Source organism: Thamnophis sirtalis, unplaced genomic scaffold, assembly GCF_051295495.1.
Source record: "Thamnophis sirtalis isolate CommonGarterSnake01/CBP01778 unplaced genomic scaffold, rThaSir2_p1.2 scaffold_6, whole genome shotgun sequence".
Lineage (NCBI taxonomy): Eukaryota > Metazoa > Chordata > Lepidosauria > Squamata > Natricidae > Thamnophis > Thamnophis sirtalis.
Window position 1 is genome coordinate 13,621,568 of NW_028261386.1, and position 27,985 is coordinate 13,649,552.

A 27,985-nucleotide genomic window follows, 5' to 3' on the forward strand; every position below is an offset into this window, starting at 1 on the left:
GTTGCGTAGATCCCCAGCTTGAAAATTTGGATCAGCCTGAACAGCAGCTACATAGTAGTGCTGCAGGAGAGTAGGTTACTCAGTGTATTAGGAGAGAGAAAGCCAACTCTTTCCTGGTCCACAGCACAGCTCTTTCATTGCCCATCAGCTGCTACTCAGGCTATTTTTAAATACGACTTTAGTGCTTTTCTGAAATAGCATTAAACTCACGTTCCAAAGAAACATAATGATCTGTAGATCAGTTGTGTTTTTGGAAGGAGATTTAACGCTATTCCAGAATAATGCTAAACACAAGCCAAAAGAGAAGCATATCACCTGATTCCCTTTGGAAACATCTGCGAAAAGCACTCAGGCCGAAGAAAATGCTCTAGCTGGGTGTCAGAATGTATGTCCTTCCCTCAGCTATGGCACTGCCCTAGTTAAGGAGAGTTATTGCTGGAAGTTCTCCTCCTAGCTAGTGAATCCTGGTTGGAAGGATGAGAAACCAGTCTCTCTATCCTTAAAGATCCATGTACTTTCTAAATGGGACACTATAATTTGTTGGTGTGGTGCAATATGGATAGAGATCACTAGTGTGAGAATGACATTCTATGCAGCTATAGTTCGCTTCGCATTTGAGGACTGGTGGGTATCATTTTAATTTTACTCCATATGGAATAAGTTCCATTTTTCTTATGCTCTGGAATTTTGAATGCTTCTGGTTGATCTTTTAATGCTACTTTCTTCCCAGTGGCTGTGATGTGAATAGCCCAAGGCAGCCAGGTGCCAATGGAGAGGGTGATGAGGAGGCTCATGATAGACAGACACCATTGCACTTGGCAGCTTGCTGGGGACTGGAAGAAACAGTACAATGCCTTCTGGAGTTTGGTGCCAACGTAAATGCACAGGTATGTGAGAGAAAGGTTATTATAGTTCAGCTTCTGCTGGCAGCCCTTTTTTTCATTGCTGGTATGCTAATTTCTTTGCATCTGCTGTCTGAATCTTTCCTTATGGACAGTTGCTACGAATACATTCCGGTTGTGCTCAGGTTTATCATTTCTGTCAAGAACCCAGTCCTTCCCTATAAATCCATCCTAGCTTGCTTATCAGATCTGTCCTTCGATTGAAAACTACTATAGCTAAATCCTTTCTATTCTTTAAATTAGGTGAGGCTACAGGTTAAATTGACTCATTTGTCTCACTCTCCTGGGTACGTGTTTGGATATGTGACACCCTGATGTATAATTGTAAGATAAATAACCACATTTACAAGCCACAGTTTCTGCTACTTCATTGATGCCTGCTTGTTTGTTTCAAGTTCCATAAGAAATATAAAGTTGGGTTGATTCTGCATAGAGGCTGAACTGGGTGGAAACAGCGAGCATGGTGGTGGGAAGCTAGGATTTTCTGGTTCTTTTCTTTGGATTTTAGAAGAGAATGTGGTTTGTTTAGCCCTTTGAAAATGATGTCAAGGCTCTTTTAGAATTTACATGGCAGTTTTGATGTGCCTCACGAATGGGAGCAATCTTGTGAAGGATTGAATAGATCTGTTTTGAAAGGGCTTTGGGGGAGTCGAGTACAAATGGGTTTACTACCTCAAGTTTCCCATCTGTCCTTTCATATTCAGAGCCTCTGTATTTAATCTATTACCCTATACATTGTCAGTATTCCTAGCAAATCTAGCCAATCTGTTCACAAGGCAGACTCTGTGGGCACTGGTTATCTGCTTTGCACCACTGACTAAACTATATTTGCAGGATGCAGAAGGAAAAACCCCAATCCACGTTGCCATTATCAATCAGCACAACACCATTATCCAAATGATGATCTCACACTCTGCCATCCAGCTCAACTTAAGGGACCGACAAGGGCTGACCCCTTTTGCCTGTGCTATGACGTATAAAAACAACAAGGCAGCAGAAGCAATTCTCAAGCGGGAGCCTGGAGCTGCTGAGCAGGTAGAGGAGAACCAAATATTATCTATTAAGCACTTTTATGCAGTCTACCTATTGCAAAGATTCATCAATATGCCAGTATTAATTCCATACCTTGATAGCATTCAGTGTACCCATCTCCTCCCACTTATGACTGCAGGACTGTAACTTTGTTGCTTGTATCTTTAGGATTTATATTGATATGGATTGTTCCCTGATTGCTTATTTGTACCCTATGACTATCATTAAGTATTGTACCTTATGATTCGTGACGAATGTATCTTGTCTTTTTATGTACGCTGAGAGCATAGGCACCAAAGACAAATTCCTTGTGTGTTCAATCACACTTGGTCAATAAAGATTTCTATTCTATTCTTTGTAAGTAAGTGACTGATTTAGGAAATAAAACCTGAGTGAAACTATCCCAAAACTGCTTTTTCAAAAGTCAACTGGACTTCGTTTTTTTCTTGAAGATATTTCACTTCTCTACTTAGAAGATTCTTCATCCTTGACCAAAGCTTCTTGGGTGAGAAGTGAAATGTCTTCAAGGGAAAAAAACACAAAGTCCAGTCGACTTTTGAAAAAGCACTTTTGGAACCACCATGACCTGGCTGTCTGAGAATCTCCACAGACACTGAGTGAAACTCTTTTGTTTTCTTTCACCATAAAGCCCTCAATTGTCACTTCGGTTGTGAAATCAGCTGTTACAAGAAACAAAAATTCCATCCTTTACTCGAGTAGCAATTTTCTGTAACACCTATCCTCCGCGAGGTGCACTGGCTGCCTGTTGGTCTCCGGGTGCGCTTCAAGGTGTTAGTTGTCACCTACAAAGCCCTTCATGGTAGTGGATCTGGGTACTTCAGAGACCGCCTACTGCCAATTACCTCCACTAGACCAATAAGATCCCATAGACTAGGCCTCCTCCGAATTCCATCAGCCGGCCAGTGTCGACTGGCGACTACTCGGAGGAGGGCCTTCTCTGTGGCTGCTCCGACCCTCTGGAACGAACTCCCCGTGGAGATTCGTACCCTCACCACCCTCCAGGCCTTCCGCATAGCCCTTAAAACCTGGCTGTTCTGACAGGCCTGGGGCTAAAGACTTACAGCCCCACTCGAATGGTATGACTGTTGTGCTTTTTAACTGTGTATGGTCTTTATGTTTTGTAACTTTGTCTGTTTTTCTTCTCCCTTGAATTGTGAGCCGCCCTGAGTCCCTTTCAGGGAAAAGGGCGGCATACAAATAAAGTAAAATGAAAATGAAATGAAATTCTGGGTTTGCAAAGAGATTTGGCTTATCTGTGGGAGTGTCTAAAGCAAGCTGAAATACAGGATACACATCAAATGCTTCAGAAGTCTCAGCCTTTTCCCCTAGAAATGCTTAATTATTGTTTGGTAAAAGGGCTATGTTAAAAAGCAATTAGGCTTCTGCGTAAATAGTATATTATAAAAAAACATCAGAAGCCAAAAGCAAAAGAATCATAGAAGTAGATGGCACATTCCTCCATTTGCATCCCGCTTCTTTGTGTTCTTTTCCCCATCCCCTTTTAACTCTTTTGCATCTAAGAAAGCAGTCAATTTGCTCTCCAGTGCCAGAATTTCCTGCCAATTTGAATATTTGTGGACTATGAAGACTGCTTGCAGGCTAAGCTGAGTCTTACATTGAAAACACAGGGAATGGATTCTAAAGCATTAACCTTCACAGCTTGGGTAATCATGTCTGAAGAAGGATTAAATTATTTCAGTTGACTTAAAATGGCATTTTGTTTGGCTAGGTGGACAATAAAGGTCGGAATTTCCTCCATCTGGCCGTTCAGAATTCAGACATTGAAAGCGTCCTCTTCTTGATCAGTGTCCAAGCAGATGTGAATTCCAGAGTCCAGGACACCTCCAAGCTGACACCATTGCACCTGGCTGTTCAAGCTGGCTCTGAAATTATTGTGCGCAATCTGGTATGTGATGCAAACTTTATTTTCAAATTTGGGTGGGGAACAGTGACGTGCGGTGAGCTTTATGGCTGGTGAGGCAGCAATTTTTTTAGACTTGTGGACTTCAACTCACAGAATTCCACAGCCAGGCATGCTCAGTTCCGATTTAAAGCGACAGCATTTCCCCCCTTGCAAAATAAGTTTTCCCAGTCTTTTTCTTCTCCCTCCCCCTCCTTCCTCCCTCCCTCCCCCCTCTTTCAAACAGACACACGCACACAGAGAAGTTGGATCCCTCTCTCACTCACTCACTCTCAAACAAACACAAACACAGACATTGGATTGGATATATTTTCCAAAGGCTTGAAAGCAGCTCCTCTGCCATACCACCCCCCCCATTCCCCTGCTGCCTTCCGATCGGAGCCTTTGATTGCAGGTGAATCACATTGCCTTTTCAAACGTAATCAGTGAAGCTGGGCTTATATACTTTTATCCAGCTGTGTGTGTGTGTGTGTGTGTGTGTGTGTGTGTGTGTGTGTTTGTGTTTGAAAAGGCAACGTGGTTCTGCATGCAATCAAACTTTTTGAATTCCTCCCCCCTCCCCACACACGCACCTTTTCCAGCTGTTTCAGAGAGGATTTCAACTCTGCTTTTGCCTGCCCTCATGAAAGGCCAGAGCTCTGAGTCAGACTGAGTTAGTTGCTCCCAGAGAACTCTAAAAAGCCTCTAAAAATGCCCTCTACAGGAGGCGAGAGAACACGTGCCTCCTTTGCATAAGAAATTTTTCGTCTTTTAACCCTTGCTTAACTCTGCTCAAGTGATCATAAAGCTAGAGTAAAGGAGGCCCGTAGTTCTCTTGCCTCCCACTGCAGTTAAGCACTAAGCAGAGTCATCCACTGTGACTCTGTCAGCAACTACCTTAGCCTTTTTCCTTTTAATCTTTTCTTTTCCTCATGACGCTGGTGAGGTCCCGCCTCCCCTGACTGCACATCCCTGGTGGGGAGAAAGGGTCTCTCTCTCTGTGTGTGTCTCTGTGTCTCTCTCTGTCTTAGAGACATTTGTGAAGGAGGAAGATAAATAGTAGATAAAGTAACCATTTTCTCAATGTTTACTACTACTGCAGATTAGACAGAGGAGCAGAAACATTTCTGCAGTGACTTAGGACAGTCTGTGCTTGTTGACCTGGTCTCTCTGTGTAGCTTCAAGTGAGCAAACAAAGGATGTTTGCAGGTCTTGGATTGGCTACCTCTGTCTTGCAAAAATATCTTTCATTCTTGACTTGCTTTACAGTTCCATTCTTTAACTTGGTACTTGATAAATTAGGATTACTTCATCGAATACATACTTAAAATCACTGATCATTATTAATTATAAAAAAGCATTTAAAAAACTATAGAAACAGAAAAGCAATCAAGATCACAGGACAAAGGGGTGGTAATAATAATGGAGCCACTTCACAAGTTCCAGGGTCTACCTGGACTTGATGACATAACCAAGTCTTAAAGGATCATTGGAAGCTCAGAAGCGATAAGGCTTCTTCATCTCAAGGAAGGGAAGATTCCACAACAATTGCTGGGTAAGGCAAAAGTTTCTACAGCTGAGTTGGTATCTAGTGTGCCATGTTTATTCCCCCATTCAATTTATGTACTCCATAGGATTTTACCGATGCACTTCAGAAATCTATAACTGAGCAGCTAACCAACATTAGTTGATTTCAAAATCTGGTTATTACTTGGATTTGAGAGCACCAAGAAAGGATTGAACCATAGCACCTCCCAGAGGCAGAAAAAGACAAACCATTTCTGAATTGTTGATAAGGAAGTTCTATCAATAGCAATAGCACTTAGACTTATATATACCGCTTCACAGTGCTTTAAGCAGTTTACAGAATCAGCATATTGCCCCCAACAATCCGGGTCCTCATCAGCATCTTCATGAGGTCATCATCTAGCTTGAAAATAATAAATGTCTGACATGGCTGCTGTGAAATGGAAATAGCGTTCTCCTTCAAAGTTAACTGTGCAGCCTTTAATTTTAAAACCATGTCATCAGGTTGCAGCACCTTGTTGATCTTTCCTGTACCCAGAAATGAACTAGGTCAGGCCTGGCTAATATTTGGGTGGGAGACCAAAGAAAATCCCAAAGCTGTAGAAAATTGAAATGCACTTTGGATGAATGGGATAATAAACCACTTCCTTCTATTGCCGAGAAAGCTGCTTTGACATACATATTTGAAGTGATATACGGTCAAACTTGACTGGAAAGAGGATTCTGTGTTTTTTTTAAATCAAAATCATGTAAAATTGAGTAAAGTTGTGCCAGATTGCTTCAATTTGTCATGATTTCAGAACAGTTCTTACTGTCAACTGCCATGTGAGCTTTTGATTTCTTGAATGCACTATAGCCAGCCTTTGTATCCTATTAATAGTAAACAAGAAATTGAATTATTAATAATGGAGTAGAAGGATTTTCTTCCAGATGATCTGCTACCTACATTTTATTGCTCCTGGAACAATTCCCCCTTTTCTCATGTGTTCCCTTCCTCGTAGCTGCTGGCAGGTGCTAGAGTCGATGAGTTGAACAAGCATCGCCAGACTGCCCTCCATCTTGCAGCCCAGCAAGACTTGCCCACAATATGCTCAGTCCTTCTGGAGAATGGCATTGACTTCGCTGCTGTGGATGAAAACAAAAACAACGGTACGCCTTGTGAACCCCAAAGGTTCATTCTGCATTAGCCAAGCTCACTTCCCTCTCAGTATTTCTTAAACAGCGTTTCCTTGGCTTGCGAAGCCACTTTCGTTCTCTTGTGGCACGGTTCTCCTTTTGGGCTCATGGTTATACTTCTGGGCCCCTTTTAGCAGTCTGGAAACCAGTTGGTTTGGTGGTTAAGGGATCAGGTTAGAAACCAGGAAACTGAGTTGTAATCCCGCCTTAGGTGTGAAAGGGGGTTGGTCATTCACTGTCAGCCCAACCCGTGACCCGTCAAAACCGCGCTGGACTAAACCGCGCCCGATTAAACCGCGTCGCTGATGTCATCAACAGGGCGACAACAGCCAGCGCGGAGAAAGAAGGGCACTTTAAATAGTGCTTTGAAAGCAAGCCGATTCAACTTAAGGTAACGGTTAGGGTTAGGGTTAGGGTTAGGTTAAGGGTTAGGTTTAGGGTTAGGTTAAGGGTTAGGTTTAGGGTTAGGTTTAGGGTTAGGTTTAGGGTTAGGTTTAGGGTTAGGTTTAGGGGGGTTAGGTTTAGGTTTAGGGGTTAATTTTAGGTTTAAGGTTTACAGCCTGCTTCTGTCTCCGCGCTGTTGTCGCCCTGTTGATGACGTCAGTGACACGGTTTAGTCGGGCGCGGTTTAGTCGGGCGCGGTTTAGTCGGGCGCGGTTTAGTCGAGCACGGTTTTGTGGTGGAACCAGCCCAACCTACCTCACGGGGCGTTGTGGGAAACTAGGAAGAGGGAGGAGTATTGTTTATGTTTGCCACGTCTCTCAGTTGGAGTGGGTGAGTCTTCGTGCAGATGATGCTTAATAGTCCAAAGTAGTAAAAACACAATCGTTTGAATTGGCTGCCTTTTTCTAATTAGGCATTCCCAAAGTGGTATGCTGCAGACACATTTTGACTGCAGGTAGTCCTTGAGTTATGACTATAATTGAGACCACAATTTCTATTGCTAAGCAAGGCGGTTAAATGTGTTGTGCTTGATTTTAGAACATTTTTTGGCATAATTGTTAAATGAACCATGCAATTGTTAAGTGAATCCCACTTCCCCCATTGACTTTGCTTGTTGGAAGCCAGCTGGGAAGGTCTCAGATGGGAAACACATAACCTCAGGATGCTACAACCTTTGTAAATACATGCTGGTTACCAAAGTGCCTAAATATTGATCACATGACCACGAGGATGCTGCAATGGTTATAAGTTACAAATCATTATAACTTTGAACAGTTGCTAAATGAATGGTTGTAAAACAAGGACTACCTGTACACCTTGTGGGTATACAAGTCAGTATGGCAGCTGCAATAAAACCTGTCATTTAATACTTTAAATCTGGCATTGCTTCTTACAACAATGAAGGGAATTATTTGTAGTGTATAGCTTGGTAACTCCTGAGCCATTTTTTGAAACCATAGAGCTCCCCTGAAATCTGATAACTAAAATTAATTTTACCAGCATTGTTTTATGTATTCCCCCTCAAACAACAAAAAGATTTTGATACCAGGCAGAGCAGAGACACTCCAGCATTATCACTGTGCTTCTGTAGCCCTTGCAAGTTGGGGGAAAGCAGCTTCCCAAGGAAAAAAGGTTTCCTATCTTTGCTAGGGTTTGATATAAGAAAGATGGCCCTATAAGTTTGCATATTAAATAAATAGCAATACGGGGTAAAAACTTTGTGTCAGGCCTGCAGCCATCTTTTCTTTTGGGTCTTTAGCCTGCCACACTTTCTATTATTCTACTACGCATTTTCTATGGTGGGAAAATGGAAGAGGGTATTGTAGGAGTGAGATGCGATGTAGCCATAACAAAAATTTTTCTAGAAAGTCAAGGTCATCCTTTCTCTTTGCACCTCTACACCTGACCGGAACTGGGTGGGTAGAACTGCCAGTATGGCAGTGGAAGATTGGACATGTGATGGACTTGTGGGTGTGCGGGCAACAGCTTGAACTTTCAACTAGGTGGGGAAAACCAGGAAGCTTTCAGATTCGGATTTTTCCAGATGTGCCAACATGGCTCTCTTAATAAATTGGAACTTTGACCAATACTTTGCCTTGGATTCTGATTTACTTTTGGATGCTATTTGGAATGCTGACACTTTGCTTTTAAATCATGTAGAGATCTTTTTTTTTAGGGTCTGTTTAAATCCTGCCTTCTTTTTCTTGTCAAAATTTAGCTCTACACTTGGCGGTCATGCACGGACGTCTGTCAAACATTCGTGTCCTTCTGACAGAGTGTAATATAGATGCAGAAGCCATTAATGCCAGGTAAGAAGAACAGCCTTTTTTATCTTTGTATTAGCTGGGTTTTTTTTTAAAGCACTGAAAACTGTCCAAGAGCGAGTTGCTTTTCTCCTTGCTTCAAAAGCAAGGCTAAACAAATATATTTTAATGGGCGGTACTTTTTCCTCATCCAGTAAGGTTGATTAAAATTTAGGAGGGTTTCCGAATTCATGTTCTTAATAAGTCTGGGTGTATGTGTTTACCCTTGCACATTATTGCCACATTTTCATGTCTATTTATCTGACCTTGGATTTTCAGACTGTTTCAAAGTGTGGGGTTATGCAATTCCACTGGGAAAAGTAGCTGTGTGTAACCAGGCTTTCTTAGTAAGGCTTCTCTGGAGGAAAGGTAGAAAGAATTGCTTCAGGGAATGAAATAGACCTTCTTTTCTTGGTTTTTAGAATTTGTTTTAGTGTGAGCGCTTAGTATGCAATCATCATTGCAAAGTGATTTGTGTATAACATCTAAACAACTGCCCTTAAAGATGTATGTGTGTAAAAAAGTGAACCCTGACTTGGAAGGGAGAAATCTTCTTGTATTGCCATTGGAATTTGCTCTGGATATAACACAATCAACATCTCATTACTAGAGGTCAGTCCCCAATGCACATCCTGGGGCAATATGGAAAAGAGAATGCAGCAACTATCTTTGATTTTTTCCGGGAATGTATGCCAGAATATCCGCTTGACAAGCCAGATACTGATGGAAATACAGGTAAGAACTTTTATTCCAGTGTTTTTGAAACTTGTCAACTTTGAAATGTGTGGACTTCAACTCCCAGAATTCCTCAATGAGCATCCTGGCTAGGGAATTTAGAAAGCTCACACATATAAAAAAAGGGCCTAGTTTTAAAAACACTGTTTTATGCTGTTGCCCAACAGTGCAGTATGCCATCATTTCCTTGATTCAGCCTCTTGTGTTTAATTGTTGCTGATGGATCCCCATTCACAAAACAGGGCAAGTTGTGCTTTAGGATACAACAGCCATTGGGTTTGGTCTGACCCTTTCATAAGATTTGTTGAAAGCAAAATTTGCCCTTCGCTCTACATGTTCTGACCATAGTTCCCAAAATTCTCCAGGATGGAGAATGTGTTTTAGCTTCAACTTAGAATTAAGGAGAAATTTCCTGACAGTTAGAATAATTAATCAGTGGAACAACTTGTCTCCAGAAGTTGTGAATGCTCCAACACTGGAAGTTTAAGAAGATGTTGGATAACCATTTGTCTGAAATGGTGTAGAATTTCCTGCCTAAGCAGGGGGTTGGACTAGAAGACCTCCAAGGTCCCTTCCAACTCTGTTATTGTATTCTTCCCAGCCCAACAGGATAACTGTCATCTTGACAAAAGGGATGAGATTATGTCAATGAGATGGTATATAATTCTCACTCCATTAAAAACATTTTTGCTTCTAGCTTTCACATACAAGATCAGGGAGCTACCAAATGTTTTCGCCTTAAACATTTTATCTCTGCTATATACGCATCTGCAGTTTTTACCCCAGTGCTACAATTTGCTTCTGCTTCTATCTCTTCTTGTAAAGATTGAAGAGCCTTCATTAGCTACATTAGCTACTAATTCAGATTTTTGACTAAACAGGTGTCAGACTTCAGGTCTTCTTCCATCTCTCTAATCATACGTAATGTAGGCCACTATGAATATTCAAATTCATTCAAAATAAATATCGGACTAAGGAATTTCAATTAGCTTATGAATGAACAAGGAATGTTATAAGTTATCTAAATTTAGTCTAATAAAAGGGGAGTTAAAGTACAAGAGGGAGGTAGGATGCTATAGTTAGTTATCTTATGTTAGTGTATGATTGTTAAATGTTTATACCCTGTATTTTGCTCTGGGAAGTTGAGGGGAGGGAGGGTTGGAGGGGGGGTTGGGGTGGGGAGAGGGAAGGGGAAATATTTGTAAAATGTATTAAAACTTTTCAATAAAAAAACATTCAAATTGAAGAATGCTATTGAGATAGCTTAATAAATAAAACTTTGTCAGTGTAACCTAGCATCTCACAGGATTCCTGTGGCTACAGAAGATATATTCTTTTAGGTGGGGAGGACAAAAGACAAGCATGGCAGATTATGGTATCTGTATCCTTCAGTGGTCATCCTCTTTACTAACATAATCAAAGGAATTTATTAGATTTCATGGGGTGGAATGATGTCGCTGAACTTACCAGATTCCCTCTTCTGTTTAGTGTTTGTGGTAGCTTTATTTGGGGCAGAAGCAGAGGTGGGTTGCTACCGGTTCACACCGGTTCTGGTGAACTAGTAGTGGAAATGGCAACTGGGTCACCGAACCGGTAGGGACAGCAGGCTCGCCACGCACCCAAACTGGTTCTCTGGTCACCATGGCATGGTTTGGGGGCATTTTTTAATGTTCAGCGCATGCGCAGACCTGTTTACAGCTACTGCACATGTGCGCAAAGCGCACATTAGGCGCACGCGCGATCACCAAACCAGCAGTCACACCAGAAACAACCCACCCCTGGCCAGAAGTTTACATTACCACAATAGCGTGCAACTTGCAGGTATGCTAAGCTCTCCAGTGGCTCATGTCAAAGATCTTTTGGCAGAATAGAAAAAGTAGGCATTGATATCAACTATTGTAAGTGGTCCAGTGACTTCCAATAATACCTGCCAAAAGAGTTGGTTTGCATGTGGGGCTGGGTTCCGTGTTCTTTCTTTCTTTCTTTCTTTCTTTCTTTCTTTCTTTCTTTCTTTCTTTCTTTCTTTCTTTTTTTCTCCAATTAATTTAAATTGTTTGCTGTCATATGACTTGCTGAGGAAATCTTAACTTCCTAGAGTTAGTGAAGTACTGATGATGGTGGCTTAATTGAACTGGGTAGGGTGGGATCCAAATACCTCCTTTTTCTTTTCTTTCCAAGTGCTCCTTTTGGCCTATACGAAGGGAAATGCCAACCTGTGTCGGGCTATAGTGAGAGCTGGTGCTCGCTTGGGCATCAATAACAATCAAGGGATCAATATCTTCAACTATCAAGTAGCAACTAAACAGCTTCTCTTCCGGCTTCTGGGTAAGGATCTCGGGAAGTTGCATGTCCAAAATCTGTCTTGAGTAAACAGCTATAAATGCATGGGGAGGACTTTTTCACAAAGAGAAGGAGGCTATTTTAACCCAAAATAATCTTCCTGGACAAGGTAGAAATAGCTACTGCTTGCCCATCAAATTTCTCCAAAATGTTTTTTTATTTTTGTTTTAAATGAGGTAATGGGGGAAACAGTATAGATCTCTTGAGGCTTTGCTCCATATCATAGCAATAGCAATAGCAGTGGACTTATATACCGCTTCATAGGGCTTTCAGGCCTCTCTAAGCGGTTTACAGAGAGTCAGCATATTGCCCCCAACAATCTGGGTCCTCATTTTACCCACCTCGGAAGGATGGAAGGCTGAGTCAACCCTGAGCCGGTGAGATTTGAACCGCTGAACTGCTGATCTAGCAGTAGCCTGCAGTGCTGCATTTAACCACTGCGCCACCTTGGCTCATATCATGTGGTTCGAATTTTATATTTCTTGAAAGAAAATACAGGTAAAGAAGATTGCCAAGCAGATTGAAGCATGGCAGACTGACGGATGTTATAAAAAGGCACAGCTCACAAAAACGTGCCCCTTTCAATAAAAACTTGTTAACAGGGAAAAGTGCCACCAGCCGCCTCCTGTTTTTTGTGTAGCCCAACATGGCTTTCCTCCTACAGTGTCTTCTCAGAATCAGTATGTGATTTAATAGCTGAAAAAAGTGGGCTTAGAATTGAGAGGCTATATTTGGCTTCTGTCATACAGTTAGTCACTTTTCCCATAGTTCTCTTTACCTGTTGGTCTCCTAATGGAATGTTGATGATAATCTCCTTTATGACAGACCTTTAAGAGAGTAAGATCTTTGAGAAGATCTTTGGGTAGGTACTTCTACAACTTCTGCTCCATGTGGTTTAGCCCAGCTAAAGACTCTGAAGAAGTTGGTATGGCTCCCATCAGCTAAGGCGGCCCTCAAGAGCTTCACTTAAGACTTGCTTCCTTGTGCAGCTTACCTAAATAGGGTGGGTTAGAAGGCATGGACCGTGACTGTGGGTTCCCATTGTTGCCCTTTCTTTTGCAGACATGTTGTCCAAGGAACCTCCCTGGTGTGATGGCTCCAATTGTTACGAATGCAGTGCCAAGTTTGGTGTCACTTTGAGAAAGCACCACTGGTAATCTATCCTGAGTGTCAATATTTTAAGAATATCAAATGATGGATTGTTGCATAAATGAAAGTGATTTTTTTTAAAAAAAATTAAGGAATATGGTGAGGGGCTTGTAACCTGCCATTCTTAATCTTTCTCTCCCACTTTGCTTTTTTGAGATAGGCAGTGCAGCTGCCAATAGAGGTCATTGTGCTATTTATTGAAATGTGGCCCTTTCACTGTCCAGAAAACAGCTTGTGCTGTTTCGTTCATTTAGTCCAAATCCTATGATCAGAAATGAGGCCTTTCCTCTTGCCCATCTTTCAGAGATGCTAACTCTTAAGGAAGAAAGGGGGCCTTTTCTCCAGAAGCCCCACACTGATGGTTTACAAATCTCAGTTTGGGAATTCAGGTTAAAAAATGTACAATAAATGCAAAACAAAAATAACAATGTCACCCACGCAAAATAGAGATCAGTATAAAATACGTTGTCCCAGAAAAGGCAGCTGCCAGTAAATGATTCCAGTTTCTTTTCAAATGCACCTTTTTGGCTTCTGAAAGCAAGCACTGACTTCAATTGAAGACAAAATACAAAGACCCAGATGAGATTCTCTCTGTATGAGGAGCACTATAAGAATTCGGTAGGAAGGCAGGCAGGTAAACAGACAGACAGACAATCTGCCATGGAATCAGTGTTGATTCTTAGCAACCACATACATTTTCTTCAATTTGACCCACACTTTGTTTTTTTTAATCCTTCATTTTCTTCCAGCCTCTGCTTTAACAGAGTCAACCATCCTGTTTTGGAAAAAAAACCATATTAGTTATTAGTTATTAAACTTATATGGACATCTAGCTCTAACGATTGGCCATAAAAATTCCAACAACTTTTAGTGTTGTGGAAATCTCTTAATAGTTTTCTTTCCTTAACCATCTCTTCCTAAATAAATCCCTTGATATTTTTTTTCATCATAAACAAGTGACAGGGATGAAGTAAACACCTCTTTTTCCTTCCTTGTTCCTTGCAGCCGGCACTGTGGGCGTCTGCTCTGCCATAAGTGTTCAACCAAGGAGATTCCTATCATCAAATTTGACTTGAACAAGCCTGTCCGCGTTTGCAACACTTGCTTTGACGTCTTGACTGTTGGGGGTGTTTCCTAGTTGGCTGTGAGGAGGGAAATGACTCCCAGGGAATGCCTCCCCTTCCACCTTGTAACAGGCGCCTATCCCAAGTCACATCTCACGGAGAAGGGGAAGCTAAGAGTTTGTCTTCCTGTTACAGTGGACTCTGACCAACTTAAGGGACCATGCAAATGCTATATTCCAGTATATATGATTTTTTTGTGGGGGGTGGTGTATTAATGTTAACAATGAATAATGATTAAAAAAAACTGCATTGGGAGAAAACTGGGAATGCTACAGAGAATCTGTGGGAAAACCAACACGATTTGGTTGAGCTGCTCTGTTTCCAGGTCAAAGCATTGAAAACCAAGATTTTTGTACTTGCTGATCATGCAACAAAGAAGGCCTTCCTTGGTGATAAAACTGTGACTTCGCTGTTCTAAAGTCTTATCACACTTTTTTTAAAAGAAAAGAAATAATATTGTTAGTACTTACATTTCTGGGTAAGTATGAGCTGATCTGCCCCTTTTGTTACCTTTCTGGAGAGAACATTTCTGGTGTTCTCTAATATATATTTTTTTTTACAAAGGGCAGCTGTGCCAGGCACAGTGACTGCTTTTACCCAAAAAGAGGTTGACCACAAGTTAAGTTTTTGTTCAACACATTGCTGAAAATTTTTGCGTGGCCTTATAATGAAAGCTTTACCACTTCTCCTGTTGAAAAGGAGGTTGACTAAAGCTCCTGGATTTTCAGAACCCTTGTTTGCTCTCCTGCGTCAAAATCAGGGAGCGATGAGGCCAACTTCGCTATCAAATTCAATCGGGTTTTCTTAAGAAATAATTAATAATCCAAGCTGTCTTTTGGTAATGTATCAAAAACTTTGCAAATAGTCCTATGTTTACAGTGATGTTGAAGGAAGGTGTAATGCTATGGAACGAACTCCGCATGCAATGATGATGCTACTATGGGGCATGTGAAAATGACTAAAGGCCGAGATAATGAAATAAGGATAACCAGGAGAGGTAGAATAGTGCCAGTAGAGCAACCAACAGCAAGACAGTGACCCTTGGAGCTGGTCCTCTCCGTCCATAAATCTTGAGGCTTGTGATTTCTTACAAAATGCTTATGCATTAATATGATAGTTGCAGCTCACATCAAGTCCATGTGTAAAGAGAAGCCTATCTTGAGTCAGATAAAGTAGAATTGGCTTGCGGTTTTGTCTCTTGTGGGCCTCTTTCCTTGGACAAAGACATTTTATTGTTGTCAGGTGCCACAGCAGGTCTCTTCTAAAATCTTGGAATATGTACAAGGGATATTTTTTTTGGTCATATGTTTAACACAGCAAAAAAAAGGGGTTTCTTGGGTTCAAACCACCATGTACTTAAATATAGAGGATTAAGGTGGGTTGGTGCAATCTTATAAACAGAACCAAACCCTGGAAGATAAGCAAGTCTTCCATTGCTTCATGAATGGGTTAATTAAAATATGTGTCACTCTTCCCTTCAGTAACCACTACTTTTCAGTTGTCTATATGTATGTAAGGGAAGGGAAAAATATTAACTAACTAAAAATTGCATCCTCTCTCCTTTCTAGAATACTAATGTGTCCTGTAATGTTACCACATGGGTGAGTGTATGCACATACACAAAACAGAGTGTTACTTTTTAAAATATATTTCTGTGATTTAAGGGACATAACAGCTTTCCGTGTTAAGCAAAATCTCGGGGGAAATTGAGTAGAAAGAGACTTAAGGGGAAGAAGTCAATGCTACATTTCAAATTGGATCCCAGTTTGCTGCTTGGCCCTTCTGATCTGTTGGGTGAAAAACTGGAATTCTGCCTTCAGTGACATTCAGGGATGATTAGGGGATCCTTAGTAATTATTTGCCCTTTTCTAAAATTCCTGCTTGTATCCATTTGCTTCAAAAGAATGAACCTCTTGTCATTTAACCTATAATCAGTGCAATCTCTACCCGCTCAAAGAAATAAGCTACTTTGTGAGGCTGTAGGCAGGCAGCTTGTTTTGGATAACTAGATGGGAAATGCAATAGTTCACCTGCTAACTCATCACACTTCATCTGAGCAAATGGAGGTGGAAGGTGAACAAATTGCTAGTTTTTCAGTTTACCTTGGTGATTCTGGTATTTTTTAAGAGTTATTTTTTCATAGACACATTACCATATTTCTACAGTGGCATTACGGACATTATGTAACCATTTCCAGGTTGTAAATTGTATATATGATAGAACATTAACATGCCAAAATTAAGCAGGCCTCTCTCAATATCAATTGAGTTATGGAAGTTCCCAGTTAAAGAGATTCTCCTGGGGCAGTGTGCTTGAATTTGAAATGGACTTGGTGGATTGCACATAAGAAATAATTGTAAAGCACTTTTAATAAAAACACTTGTATCTGAGCCTATTCTACTGACTGGCCCAAAATTAGTGTTTTGTTTTATTTTAAAGAAAAATGTTCTTACTAGTCAATGTATAAGTGTAACACTTGAGGATCTGACTGTTTCACGTGTGCAATACTGTACCATGGTAGATTATAAATTAGCTGAGATGTTAATTTGTTCTAATGATCTGAACTTGTGGTCTCAAACTCATTTTCCTGGAGGAAAATTGATAGTTTGGTTGATTGTCTTGAGATCCAGCAAGTTTCATCCGTTTTTTGGCTTGTATTTAGACCTAAACAATGGCAATTGCTGTTGAATGAAACACAAGGGGAAGATGGGGAGAACACTGCCTGCATTTTCTTAATTTATTAAGTGACATGTTCAATGTGGTCTTGTGAGTGGTTGCTTGACCACTTGTTACCAATGCTAAAGCATTTCCTTGGAATATTTTTATCTACAAATTACATGAAAAGGGGCTAAATGTTATGAAAGAACTTGAGAATTTGAACCACTGTAACACTATTTATTTATAAAGATGGTTAAGGAACTGTAAATCAATTGACAGAGATAACTTTTATCTGTGTTGGCTTTAGCCATGGCATCAAACTCTCTGGGGATCTTGCTTTCCTTGTTTTAGAGCACAAGGAGTGGGATGTGCTTGATTTGTCTTCAAGGACCAATACAAAAGTGCAACTTTTTAGAAGTTTGGAAGCAACTACCCTGTTTTCCCAAAAATAAGACCTCCCCACATAATAAGCCCAATTGGGCTTTTGAGCGTATGCGCTAAAATAAGCCCTCTCCAGAAAATAAGCTCTTCCCCAAAAACATTGCAACACAGCAGCAGCCATGAGGTGACCACACTTGCCGCCTCCTGCACCTGAAAAATTATAAATTATCCCCGAAAATAAGACCAAGTGCTTATTTTGGGAGTCAAAAGAAAACAAGACCCTGTCTTATTTTTGGGGAAACAAGGTATGCCTATTGCTAGTTTTCATACTGCCACATGTCCTTGGTTTTTCCCCTTCAAAGGTGATCTGATTCTTCATGGTCTTAGTTTTAACATTCTTAAACCTTAGCGACCACATTTAGATCCCTTTCTCCCATCCCTCCCTTCTGCACAACTTCTCTCATTGGTCAGTTTCCCCATACTGCTCATTCTGTACTTTCAAGCACATGAAAAGTTTTGTGCTCCAGTTTTATAATTTGTGACAGTACTTACTGTATAATCCAGCATATGAGCACGGAAAGAGTTTGCATGTTTCATATGTGAATAGTTCTGGACACCAAATCTACTGTTGTTTTGTAGACATGGTTCAGCAGTCCTCTGCAGCCAGTTCATCCTATCTCAGACCTCTTAAACTGCAACCTGCTCTCCATCCCCTCCCCTTGCCTTTTTCTGAATGGTCACCATGTGCCATAAAAAGGTAGCTCTATCTTGAAAACCTGTAAGACCAACTTGATATAATTTAAATCTGTGGAATGCAGGCATAGCCTGGAAATTTCATTTTTGTCAAATGAGTTTGCTTTTTCAGTGTTCTGAGAGCGCTGACCTGCTTCTTGATTAGCTCTCAGCCTAAGATCCTGAAAATTGATTTTTCTTTGCTCATTTCCTAGCGTGTTAAAAAAAAAAAAGTTGTATGAACCAACCTATAGAGGTAACTCACGATCTCTCTAGGAGTTTGTGCTTGTTTGTAATGTAAAGCCTTGTCTGAATCTGCCTAACCAGGAGTTTTATAGTAGGACTAAGCTGTTTACAGTGCAGATTATTAAAAGGACTAATCTGTGTTTGGGAAAGGATAACTGCTTGGCTTATGAAAGAGTGGTTGTGAAGTCTTGTATTCAAGTCAGAGGGACATTAGTGGAAGAGGAAACTTTTCTACCATTGGTTCTCCCACATAGCAACTCAGGTAGTAAACCTAGATATCACAACATCAGGTAATTAAGCTTATGATGTCCAATATACAGTAGCTATTTGCAAACATGCTACTTTGTTTTAAAATTGGAGTGTCTGTATTGCATTAAATAAGTTTTGCCTATACTTTTTTTTTTAAAGGCGTAGCTGTCCTTATGGATTGACAGTACAAAACTATAGTCCTGTAGCCTTGTCCCTACCAGACTGGGATTACTGCATTCCACACACCGCTAATACCATTTTCATGGCAGGAAACTAAACATCTGCAAGTAATATGGCCTGTTTTTCAGCTGTTCTTAGTTTGAGAAACAAAGTCTTAATCGTTTTTTTTTCCAACTATAATCTTTCCTTCAAAAGCCCTGTAAAGCAATGTATTTTTCTAATATTTATATGCCAACTTGTAATTTCTTCTAATAAAGCAATTTAATTGAATTGGACACCAGTACGTTCATGGCTACAGAAGTCAAGCAAAAGAACTGTATATTGCTACAAACTGAATACTGACACAAGTGATGCCCAATTTCATCCAGATTTTTTTTTTAAAAAAATGTTCACTTCACCAAACTGGTTTTTTCCAGATGTGTTGATATTACAATTTGCTCAAGATAATAAGAGGTTTATCTGATGGGTTAATACAAACCATAACCTGAAGTAGTAAATTAAGCCAGATGGGAAACAATACAACGCATCAAGTGGGAGTTCAACGGGCATGTTTACTGAAGAGCAGCAAGAACTCTTTTAAGTTATCTAACAAACCATAATTTAGCAGGGTTAATCTAAAGATAACGCTAAATGTTTCCCCTGTCCAGTTGTGTCCAACTCTAGCTCAAGTCCATTTCTTACCAAGGGAGCCAGGATTGTACAAAGACATCTCTTTGGTCACATGGCCAACATTGGCTATACTGTATGTTTAGGGACACGGGATGCTGTTTATCTATTCACATTTGCATGCTTTCAAATTGTTAGGTGGGCAGGAGCTGGGACAAATAACAGCTCACTTTGTTATGCAGTGAACTCAGGCCATCAACTTTCCAGCTAACAAGCTCAGCGCCTTTAACCACTGAGTCATTGCGGCCCCTTTAGAGTGAATCCAGTTATTTCTTAAATATGGTTTATAAAACGATCAGTTTAGAACTCATGCGTTGTGCAGATCCAATATTTTAGCCTTGGACGTTGTCTCAAAATAAGAGGCAGGATAACTCAGCAGTTAAAAGACTTGAGCTTGTCAGCTGAAAGCCCATTCAGGAATGAACCCCATGCAGTGGGATGAGCTCCCATTACTTGCTTCAGCTCCTGTCAATCTAGCAGTTTGAAAGCATGCAAATGGAAGTAGATAAATAAGATACCATTTTAATGGGAACATAACAGTTCCATGAGCCTCGACATGTAGTCATGCTGGCCACATGACCACAGAAGCATCTTCAGATAAAGCTGGCTCCCTTGGTTAAGAAATGAAGATAAGCAGCATCCCTAGAATTGGACACAACTGGATGGGAAAACCTTTATTTTTGTCTTTTTGTTATTATCAATACAGCCATTTTATATGAGTTAGGAAATCAATTACAAGTGGTCAGGTGACCATAGGACACGGCAAATGGCCATAAATATTGCCCAACTGCGGAGCGCCCAAATCTCACTTGCCATAGGCCCAAGATAGGTCTATAGTAACTGCAAGCGATCAGTCACAAATCGTGATCTACGCGTATGCTTCCAGTTCATGCTGGTATCAATGACCTACGAAGCAGGTGCTGGGAGTCCATTTTACACCTCCATTCTTCAGGGCCAATGACTCTCTTTCTTCCTTCATTGCTAGAATCCTCTGTGTAGAGAAGCATGTCATCAACTTCCATGGTTTTAAACACAATGTTTAAAGCGCTCTTCCCAATTCCTATTTTTTAACCTTATGTTTTACAAACCCGTTATTTCTAAAGAGCTATTTTTAATTTCAAATTGAAATTTCAGGTAAGGACAGTGTGTCAAAATACATAGTTAAAGTTTCCTTGGCTTCCTTTAATGCCTGGATTGTGTAGACGTGTTTAATCTCCAGTGAAATACGGCTGAGTCATTCTTTCAAAGCACACCATTCAGAAAGTGGGTGACACCCTTCGTATTCCTGGAGGTTAGGATTGTTCAACTTTCCTTGCTTGCTTAGCTGGGTAGATTTCTCTTGCCCAGAAAACAGCTCTTCTGTCTTTATGCAAATGCAATGACTACGACTGGATCCAGGTTCATAGAGCTTCCTAGGTACACCGGACCATTCTCGGCTGATGCCCCCACTGAAAACCACACAAAGAAGAAATGAATGAAACGGGAAGAATGGACATGTTTAACAGCGATGTTATAGCGTGTGAACACAACAGCTTCTGCAATTTTTAAAAGCTAATTGAAGACAGCTATGCAATCCCACAGATTAGGCCTCCTCCGAATACCATCAGCTAGCCAAAGTCGACTGTCGACTCCTCGGGGGGAGGGCCTTCTCTGTGGCTGCTCCGACCCTCTGGAACGATCTCCCCGTGGAGATCCGGACCCTCACCACCCTTCCAGCTTTCCGCAAAGCCACTAAGACCTGGCTGTTCCGGCAGGCCTGGGGCTGATGAGTTCCTGGCCCCATTTAAACTGTTGTGACTGTTGCTCTGTTTTTAACTTGTCTGTTTTGTCTTTTGTTTGTAATTTCCTTCCCCGCTTGCTTGTTAGCCGCCCCGAGTCTCTCAGGATAGGGCGGCATACAAATGCAATAAACATAACATAACATTCTTAGGGGACGCAGTGGCTCAGTGGCTAAGACGCTGAGCTTGTTGATCAGAAAGGTCGGCGGTTCGAATCCCTAGCGCCATGTAACGGAGTGAGCTCCTGTTACTTGTTCCAGCTTCTGCCAACCTAGCAGTTCGAAAGCATGTAAAAATGCAAGTAGAAAAATAGGGACCACCTTTGGTGAGAAGGTAACAGCGTTCCGTGCGCTTTTGGCATTTAGTCATGCCGGCCACACGACTACTGAGGCATCTTTGGACAGTGCTGACTCTTCGGCTTTGAAACGGAGATGAGCCCTCTAGAGTCGAGAACAACTAGCGCATACGTGCGAGGGGAACCTTTACCTTTATGCAATCTTGGAAAAAATGCAGCTGCTTTAAAAAGCTACTGATAGAGCATCTGCATCCTCCACCATTTCTGCACTGCAATGCAAACATGTTTTAACTCACCATTTGTGGTGTGTTATTAATATAGTCTGTGGCCAGAACTCAGACTATCAATACATAGATATTATTGTGCTATAGATACTAAGCCAATTTTTTTTTGGGGGGGGGGGGATTTTCATTTTCCCCATTCTGATTACAAATTGAGCCACTTAACTCTCTAAATTGGTGTTTCTCATCTTTGGCAGCTTTAAAACCTATGGACTTCCATTCCCAGAATTCCTCGCCAACCGAGGGATTCCCAAGAATTCTGAGAGTTGAAGTCTTAAAGTTGCCAAAGTTGAGAAACACAGCTCTAAACCTCAGCGTATAAGCAAGTATGGATAATCTACTGCCACAGGCACTCTCAAGCTTTATTTTCCAGCTCTTATTGCTGTAAATCACAGGTGTCAAACAATAGCGTCATGTGACGTATTGTGACATTGTGTTTTTTGCCTTTGCGGAGCCGATGTGAGTGTGGCCTATGTGAGACGCATCTGTCCCGTGGGCCACCAGTTTGACACCCCTGCTGTAGTTGATTCCCTGCTATTTTTAAACAAGTTAGGTAAGAACTGTACAGATGGTTCTCAGTTAATGAGCATCTGTTCAGTGACTACTCGAACTTGTGAGGGCACTGAAGGAAAGATGCTTATGGCTGGTCTTCAAAGTTTTAGCCGTCACAGCATCCCCTCAACCTTGTCATGGTAATATAGGCCAGATTTATGGGCATTGTTGTGCAGTCACATGATTGCAATTTGCAATCTTCCCTGCTGGCTTCCCACAAGCAAAGCCAATGGGAAAACAGGAAATTGTGATCACACGGGATCCTTGCTCAACAGCAACTGGAGACTGCCAGAAATGTTGTTGCTAATCAAGTAGTCATATGATGTTGCACTTTACAACCACACAGTTTAGAGCAGTGTTTCTCAACCTTGGCAACTTGAAGATGTCCGGACTTCAACTCCCAGAATTCCCCAGCCAGCATTCGCTGGCTGGGGAATTCTGGGAGTTGAAGTCCGGACATCTTCAAGTTGCCAAGGTTGAGAAACACTGGTTTAGAGCTCCCTATTACTGCTGTTAAATGAGGACTACATGTAGTGCAAGATAAAAGTTTCTCTGTCCAGTTGTGTCTGATTCTAGAGCACAGTACTCCTCTCCGTTTCTTGGCCAAGGGAGTTAGGGTTGTCCTAAGACATTTTCTGTGGTCGTGTGACCAGCATGGCTATATGCCAAAGACACATGGAACACTGTTGCCTCTCTCCAAAATGGTACCTATTAATCTATTCACATGTGCATATTTTTGAACTGCTAGATGGGCAAGATGCTGGGGCAGGAATGGGAGCTCAGCCTATTGTGCGGCTCTCGGGTCTCGAACCTGAGCTGTCAGCTTTTCAGCTGACAAACTCAGCATCTTTAACCACTGAGCCACCACACCCCCACTACAGCATTAAAAAAAGCACTGCCAGTTTATTTATTTTTAAATAACTTTACTACCATAAGCGGCAAGACAAATATAAAATCTTTCTCCCTGCCACCAACTGACTACTCACCTTCAGCATAACATAACAAAGAGCTACCAATGACTCAAGCGTGTGACTATGATGCATAAATCCAATATCTGCATCATGCCATTACACTTGGTGGGTTCACGATCATCGTGTCCTTCAGTGTTTTAACTCCAAATCCTACCTCTGCTTGGAGCACCAGACCCTGCTTCCTCCAGCTGAGCTCCATTCAGAGTTACAAGGTGGAAACTGGTTCTTTCGCTCAGCCTCCTGGGCCTTCAGCTTCTCCCCTTCTTCGATGAGCGCTTGGGCCTCCTTCAAAACCTTCGTAGGTTCCCCATTTTCATGGTAAAATCGTCCAGCTACTTTGCCTTTTGAAAAATGAGGCAGTAGAGAGAGAATACATGCCACTGTACACTCATCCCTGAAATGCTAATTTCTATGGCTGGCTTAATCATGGTTTTGCTCACAATATTTTTTGTTACACACTGAACAATAAACCAAGTTTCAATAGGAAAATGGTTAGGCCAATAGTATGAGTTTTTTTGCTCCCCACTGTTTGTTTTCTTTTCCTTTTAAAAGTATACAACTTGGGTAAAGTTTACTTACAGTTTTACATCAAATCCGGCTTCTTTGCTGAATTTTGAAAACAACTTAAAATGGAAGCAAAAATAAAAGCTTCCATTCTACAAGTTTATTCCAGATTGATAAAATAATAATTGATAGGTTAAGACAAATTCCATATTATTATTTTTTGGTCCTTTAATGACCCTGTAATTCCATTCATCGGGGTGGAGTTGGGGCCACTGAATGGAGCGGAGTGTTTAATGACAGATACCCTTCCTGTCGTCAATGCAGAGTTCGCAGCTGATATTCACTCATTGTGCCCAGAGAGAGAAATATCTGCTGCTACCTAGGACCGAACTTGCAACCTCCTGATTGTGAGGCGAGAGCTCCACTTCTACACCACTGCACCACTCTAAGGCAAATTCCATTAAGTGTCCTAAATTATTTAAACTCTATACATTCTCTTAATAAACCTGATATTCTTACATGCACCCACTCTGTAATCCGTGACGTTCTGCCTTTGGCCTTCACAATGCAACGGTCACGGACGTTGACATTTACGGAGATTAAGTCCAAGTCCAAGTCCACCCCAATAGGAATTCTGCATTTTGTTCATAGGAAGATGGGCAAGTAAATATGTAAAATGTATAGGTTGCCCATTTTAACTCAAGGTAACTTTGAGTGGCTATATCAGCTGAGTTAAGAACACGCTGCGCTAAAATTTGACTGAAAAGTTGGTGTGAATAAGATTGATTGATGTCTGTGGTTTCAAGACATCTCTACATACCAATATGCACGTAATTCTTACAGTAGAAGGAAAGCCAGTTCTGGATGGCCAGCATTTGTGGTGGTAACAATCCTGAAACATCATCCACGAGGCCAGCTGGGGTGAAGTCACCTGTGGCAAAAGCTCTGGAGGCATCTTTCCCTGGACAAATAAACCGAAAAGATCTGCTTTATCACCCAATTAACCCAATTTCTGGCCTTGTATAATACTTGTACATCAATTAATAAAATGCACTAGCTCTGCAGGCATCTAAGTCAAAAGTCTTTATTGTCATTGTATCTCATGTATACAACGAAATTGGTTTAGCCTCTCCTGGTGCAGTTCATATGAGACAGCGTGAATAATATAAAGGATAATCCTTATACAAGTAGGGAAAAAACTAGTCATACGTTTCCATATGTACAACATATTCTGTGCAACATGTATATGACTCAGGTATATGCTCTTATCTTATGGTATATACATATTACACACTACACTGGCAGCCAGTGAAATTTGTGGTGCTATATTGTGTTTAGGAGTCTGACAGGCCAGAAGCAATAGCAATATAGCAGTAGACTTCTATACCGCTTCATAGGCCTTTCAGGCCTCTCTAAGCGGTTTACAGAGAGTCAGCATATTGCCCCCAACAATCTGGGTCCTCATTTTACCCACCTCGGAAGGATGGAAGGATGAGTCAACCCTGAGCCGGTGAGATTTGAACCGCTGACCTGCTGATCTAGCAGTAGCCTGCAGTGCTGCATTTAACCACTGCGCCACCTTGGCTCTTTTTTAAACCTGTTTTTAAAGCTGTTTTTAAACCTGTTTGTCTGGCTGGCTAAACTTCTGTGTCTTCTGCCCGATGGTGAATGTGAAAAAAGACACTGGCCAGGGTGTGAATCATCCCTAAGAGATAAAAAGTAACCAAAATTAGTCTCTGCAGGCTCTTGACACCAATTTAACCAATTTATATAATTGCCCAACTCACACTTGTGACTCAGGGCAGTGCACACAAAAACAAAACAAGACTATTAAAAATACAGTTAAAATGTTTAAAAGCAATAGTAAAGTAAATTAAGCTAAATGAATTCTCTTCCCAAAGCAACCACGAAGGCTTTGGAAAAGATATTCAAATACCATGTGTGTATCCCTACAAAGATCAGAATCATGCAAACCGTAGTATGGAAGCAAAACTTAGACTGAAGAAGTAGAGTAGAAGCAGTATTGACACCTTTGGATTTTGGTGTTGGAGAAGACTCCTGAGAATACCACGAATGGCAAGAAAATGATCCTTTGGATCATCGACCAAGTCAATCCAGAGTACTCACTCTAGGGACAAATGGAGCAGGTTCAAATTATTCTACTTCAGACACATTATACCTTTGCCTCATAATAAACCACATTGCATATACTCAGCTCTCTGGAAAAGTCTCTAAAGCTGGGAAAGATGGAAGAAAAGAGAATGACAAGCAGCAACATAGATGGGGCTCAGTTGCAATGGTGGTGAGTCCACCCTTGAAAAGACTTGAAGAAATAGGTTAGGGACAGGTAATCATTGGGGGGGGGAGGATTTATTTGATTGCTAGAAATAAAAAACGACCCACTGGCACGTAATCCATAAGTGGCTGTGCTTTATATTATGAAACAAAAATGGGGCATGGTGGAAGGATACAAAAGGGGCGTTTCATTGAGAATAACTAGAGTCGGAAGGTGTCAAGGTGGATGATGGAGCTTGGAATCTCAATCCAGACCTTTCAGCTTTCAATTGGCCCTCTTGGAAAGAGGATAATAGGAGAATCTCTCCCCCCAAAGAAGAGGGAGTCAGCTATTCTTCAAAGTACCTGAAAGCAAGGCAAGAAGCAATGGATGGAAACTAATCAAGGAGAGAAGCAACTTAGAACTAAGGAGAAATTTACAGGATGGAGGAGGAGGAGAGGAGAGAAAAGGAGAAGGAAAAGGAGAAGGAAGGAGAAAGAAGAAGAGGGAAGTAGAGAAGGGGAAAGAGAGAAGAAAATGGACGAGAGGAGAGTAGGAGAGAGGGAAGTGGAGAAGAGGGGAGAGGAGAAGAGGAAAATGGAGGAGAAAGGAGAAGGAAGTAGAGAAGGGAAAGGAGAGAGATATATAGAATGTTATTGTACAATTATGAAAATGCTTATAACTATGACGTACAACATGTATTTAAAGGACTATAAATGTATGATTAAGAGAATATTGGTTTTAATCAGGGTGTATAAAACTATGTATACTCAAAAAGGACTGAATACAGCCAATACATTGCTGTTGCAAAACTGGAATTATGATGTATTATAAAGAAAAATGTACAATAAAAATATTTATTTAAAAAAAATAGAACTAAGGAGAAATTTTCTGTCAGATCAATTAATCAGTGGAACAACTTGCCTTCAGAAGTGGTAAATGCTCCAACACTAGAAGTTTTTAAGACGATGTTGAATAGCAATTTGTCTGAAGTGGTGTAGGGTTTCCTGCCTAAGCAGGAGGTTGGACTAGAAGACCTTCAAGGCCCCTTCCAACTCTACTATTCTATTCTTATATTTTATTTATTTATTTAGCAACGTTTATATAGTGTATATTGGAGGTAGAGACCCTTGGAGGACTGTATGCAATGAAATTTTCATTGTAATGTATGCCGATTAGTGTACATTCAAAGTGACAAAGTTATTCTAAGTAAGTCTTCCAATTCTAGTGCATGCATGTATGTAGATTACGTCCATTGAAGAGAAGAGCCTCGGCTGCCTGCAATTTGGCAGTTCAAATCCCACCAGGTTCAAGGCTGACTCCGCCTTCCATCCTTCCGAGGTGGATAAAATGAAGACCCAGATTGTTGGAAGGCAATAGGCTGACTCTGTAAACTGCTTAGAGAGGGCTGTAAAGCACTGTGAAGCCTAAGTGCTATTGCTACTGCTATTTGCAATGCACGTCCTGCACCGTACGCTCGCGCAGGGAGAAAGGCTCATCTCTTTAACCAGGGTGGGAAAGAGGGACGGGGAGGCGGGTACCTGAGAAGAAGCCATAAGCGCCTCCTGGGCCGTAATGCCTGCGCCCTTGCTGCACGTCGAACACCTGTCCCAACACGGCCAGGTAAAGTCCCGGGCTTCCCTCGGTGCCCGTGTAGCGGCTTAGCTCGGCGGCAGTTAGGACTATCTCCCCGCTGCAATTCTGCCCCAGCCACCACCAGGGAGCGAAGCCGCGGGATGCCAGCCAGGCGACCGCCCAGCCCAGAGCCAGAACGCCCAGCGCCGGCCGCAGCATGTGGCGGGCGCTGAACAGCTAGGAAGGGCAGGGGCCAGCACTCAAAATGGCCCCTGCAGAGTAACGGGACGGGACGCACGCGTCACGATTTCCTGAATTATCATTGGCCGTCGGTTTTAGAGGTCGCCGATTGGCTTTTGTGAGCCGCTATGGTTAAGGGCTCCTGTGCCTCTCTAGATAGAAAAAAAGTGTAGAGGAGCACGAATTCCGAGCTTCGGGGTTTCTAATAGTTTTCCGGTTCGGTCAGAAAACATAAGCTGTGGAAAACAAG

The 27,985-nt window shown here is 41.5% G+C and overlaps 2 protein-coding genes across 3 annotated transcripts in view; one reads left to right on the forward strand and one right to left on the reverse strand.

Annotated features, from left to right (window-relative positions):
- ANKFY1 (ankyrin repeat and FYVE domain containing 1) overlaps window positions 1-18,873 on the forward strand; it is a 62,661-nt gene extending 43,788 nt beyond the window's left edge. For both annotated transcript variants that reach the window (XM_014069815.2, XM_014069816.2), the window contains exons 17-25: window positions 731-887; window positions 1,737-1,937; window positions 3,685-3,861; window positions 6,384-6,531; window positions 8,720-8,810; window positions 9,415-9,539; window positions 11,718-11,864; window positions 12,942-13,032; window positions 14,034-18,873. In XM_014069815.2, coding sequence (XP_013925290.2) covers window positions 731-887; window positions 1,737-1,937; window positions 3,685-3,861; window positions 6,384-6,531; window positions 8,720-8,810; window positions 9,415-9,539; window positions 11,718-11,864; window positions 12,942-13,032; window positions 14,034-14,166 — 1,270 coding nt within the window. In that variant the 3' untranslated portion in view covers window positions 14,167-18,873. The remainder of the gene's footprint in view (window positions 1-730; window positions 888-1,736; window positions 1,938-3,684; window positions 3,862-6,383; window positions 6,532-8,719; window positions 8,811-9,414; window positions 9,540-11,717; window positions 11,865-12,941; window positions 13,033-14,033) is intronic.
- A 44-nt stretch (window positions 18,874-18,917) lies between these two features.
- Window positions 18,918-27,752, reverse strand: CYB5D2 (cytochrome b5 domain containing 2). Its single transcript, XM_014069820.2, has 4 exons — window positions 27,462-27,752; window positions 24,466-24,606; window positions 23,296-23,482; window positions 18,918-20,712 (listed from the first exon to the last, which is right to left on the reverse strand). Exons 1-4 carry the CDS (start codon window positions 27,712-27,714, stop codon window positions 20,499-20,501), a joined length of 795 nt encoding a protein of 264 aa, XP_013925295.2. The 5' UTR covers window positions 27,715-27,752; the 3' UTR covers window positions 18,918-20,498.
- Window positions 27,753-27,985: the final 233 nt, after the last annotated feature.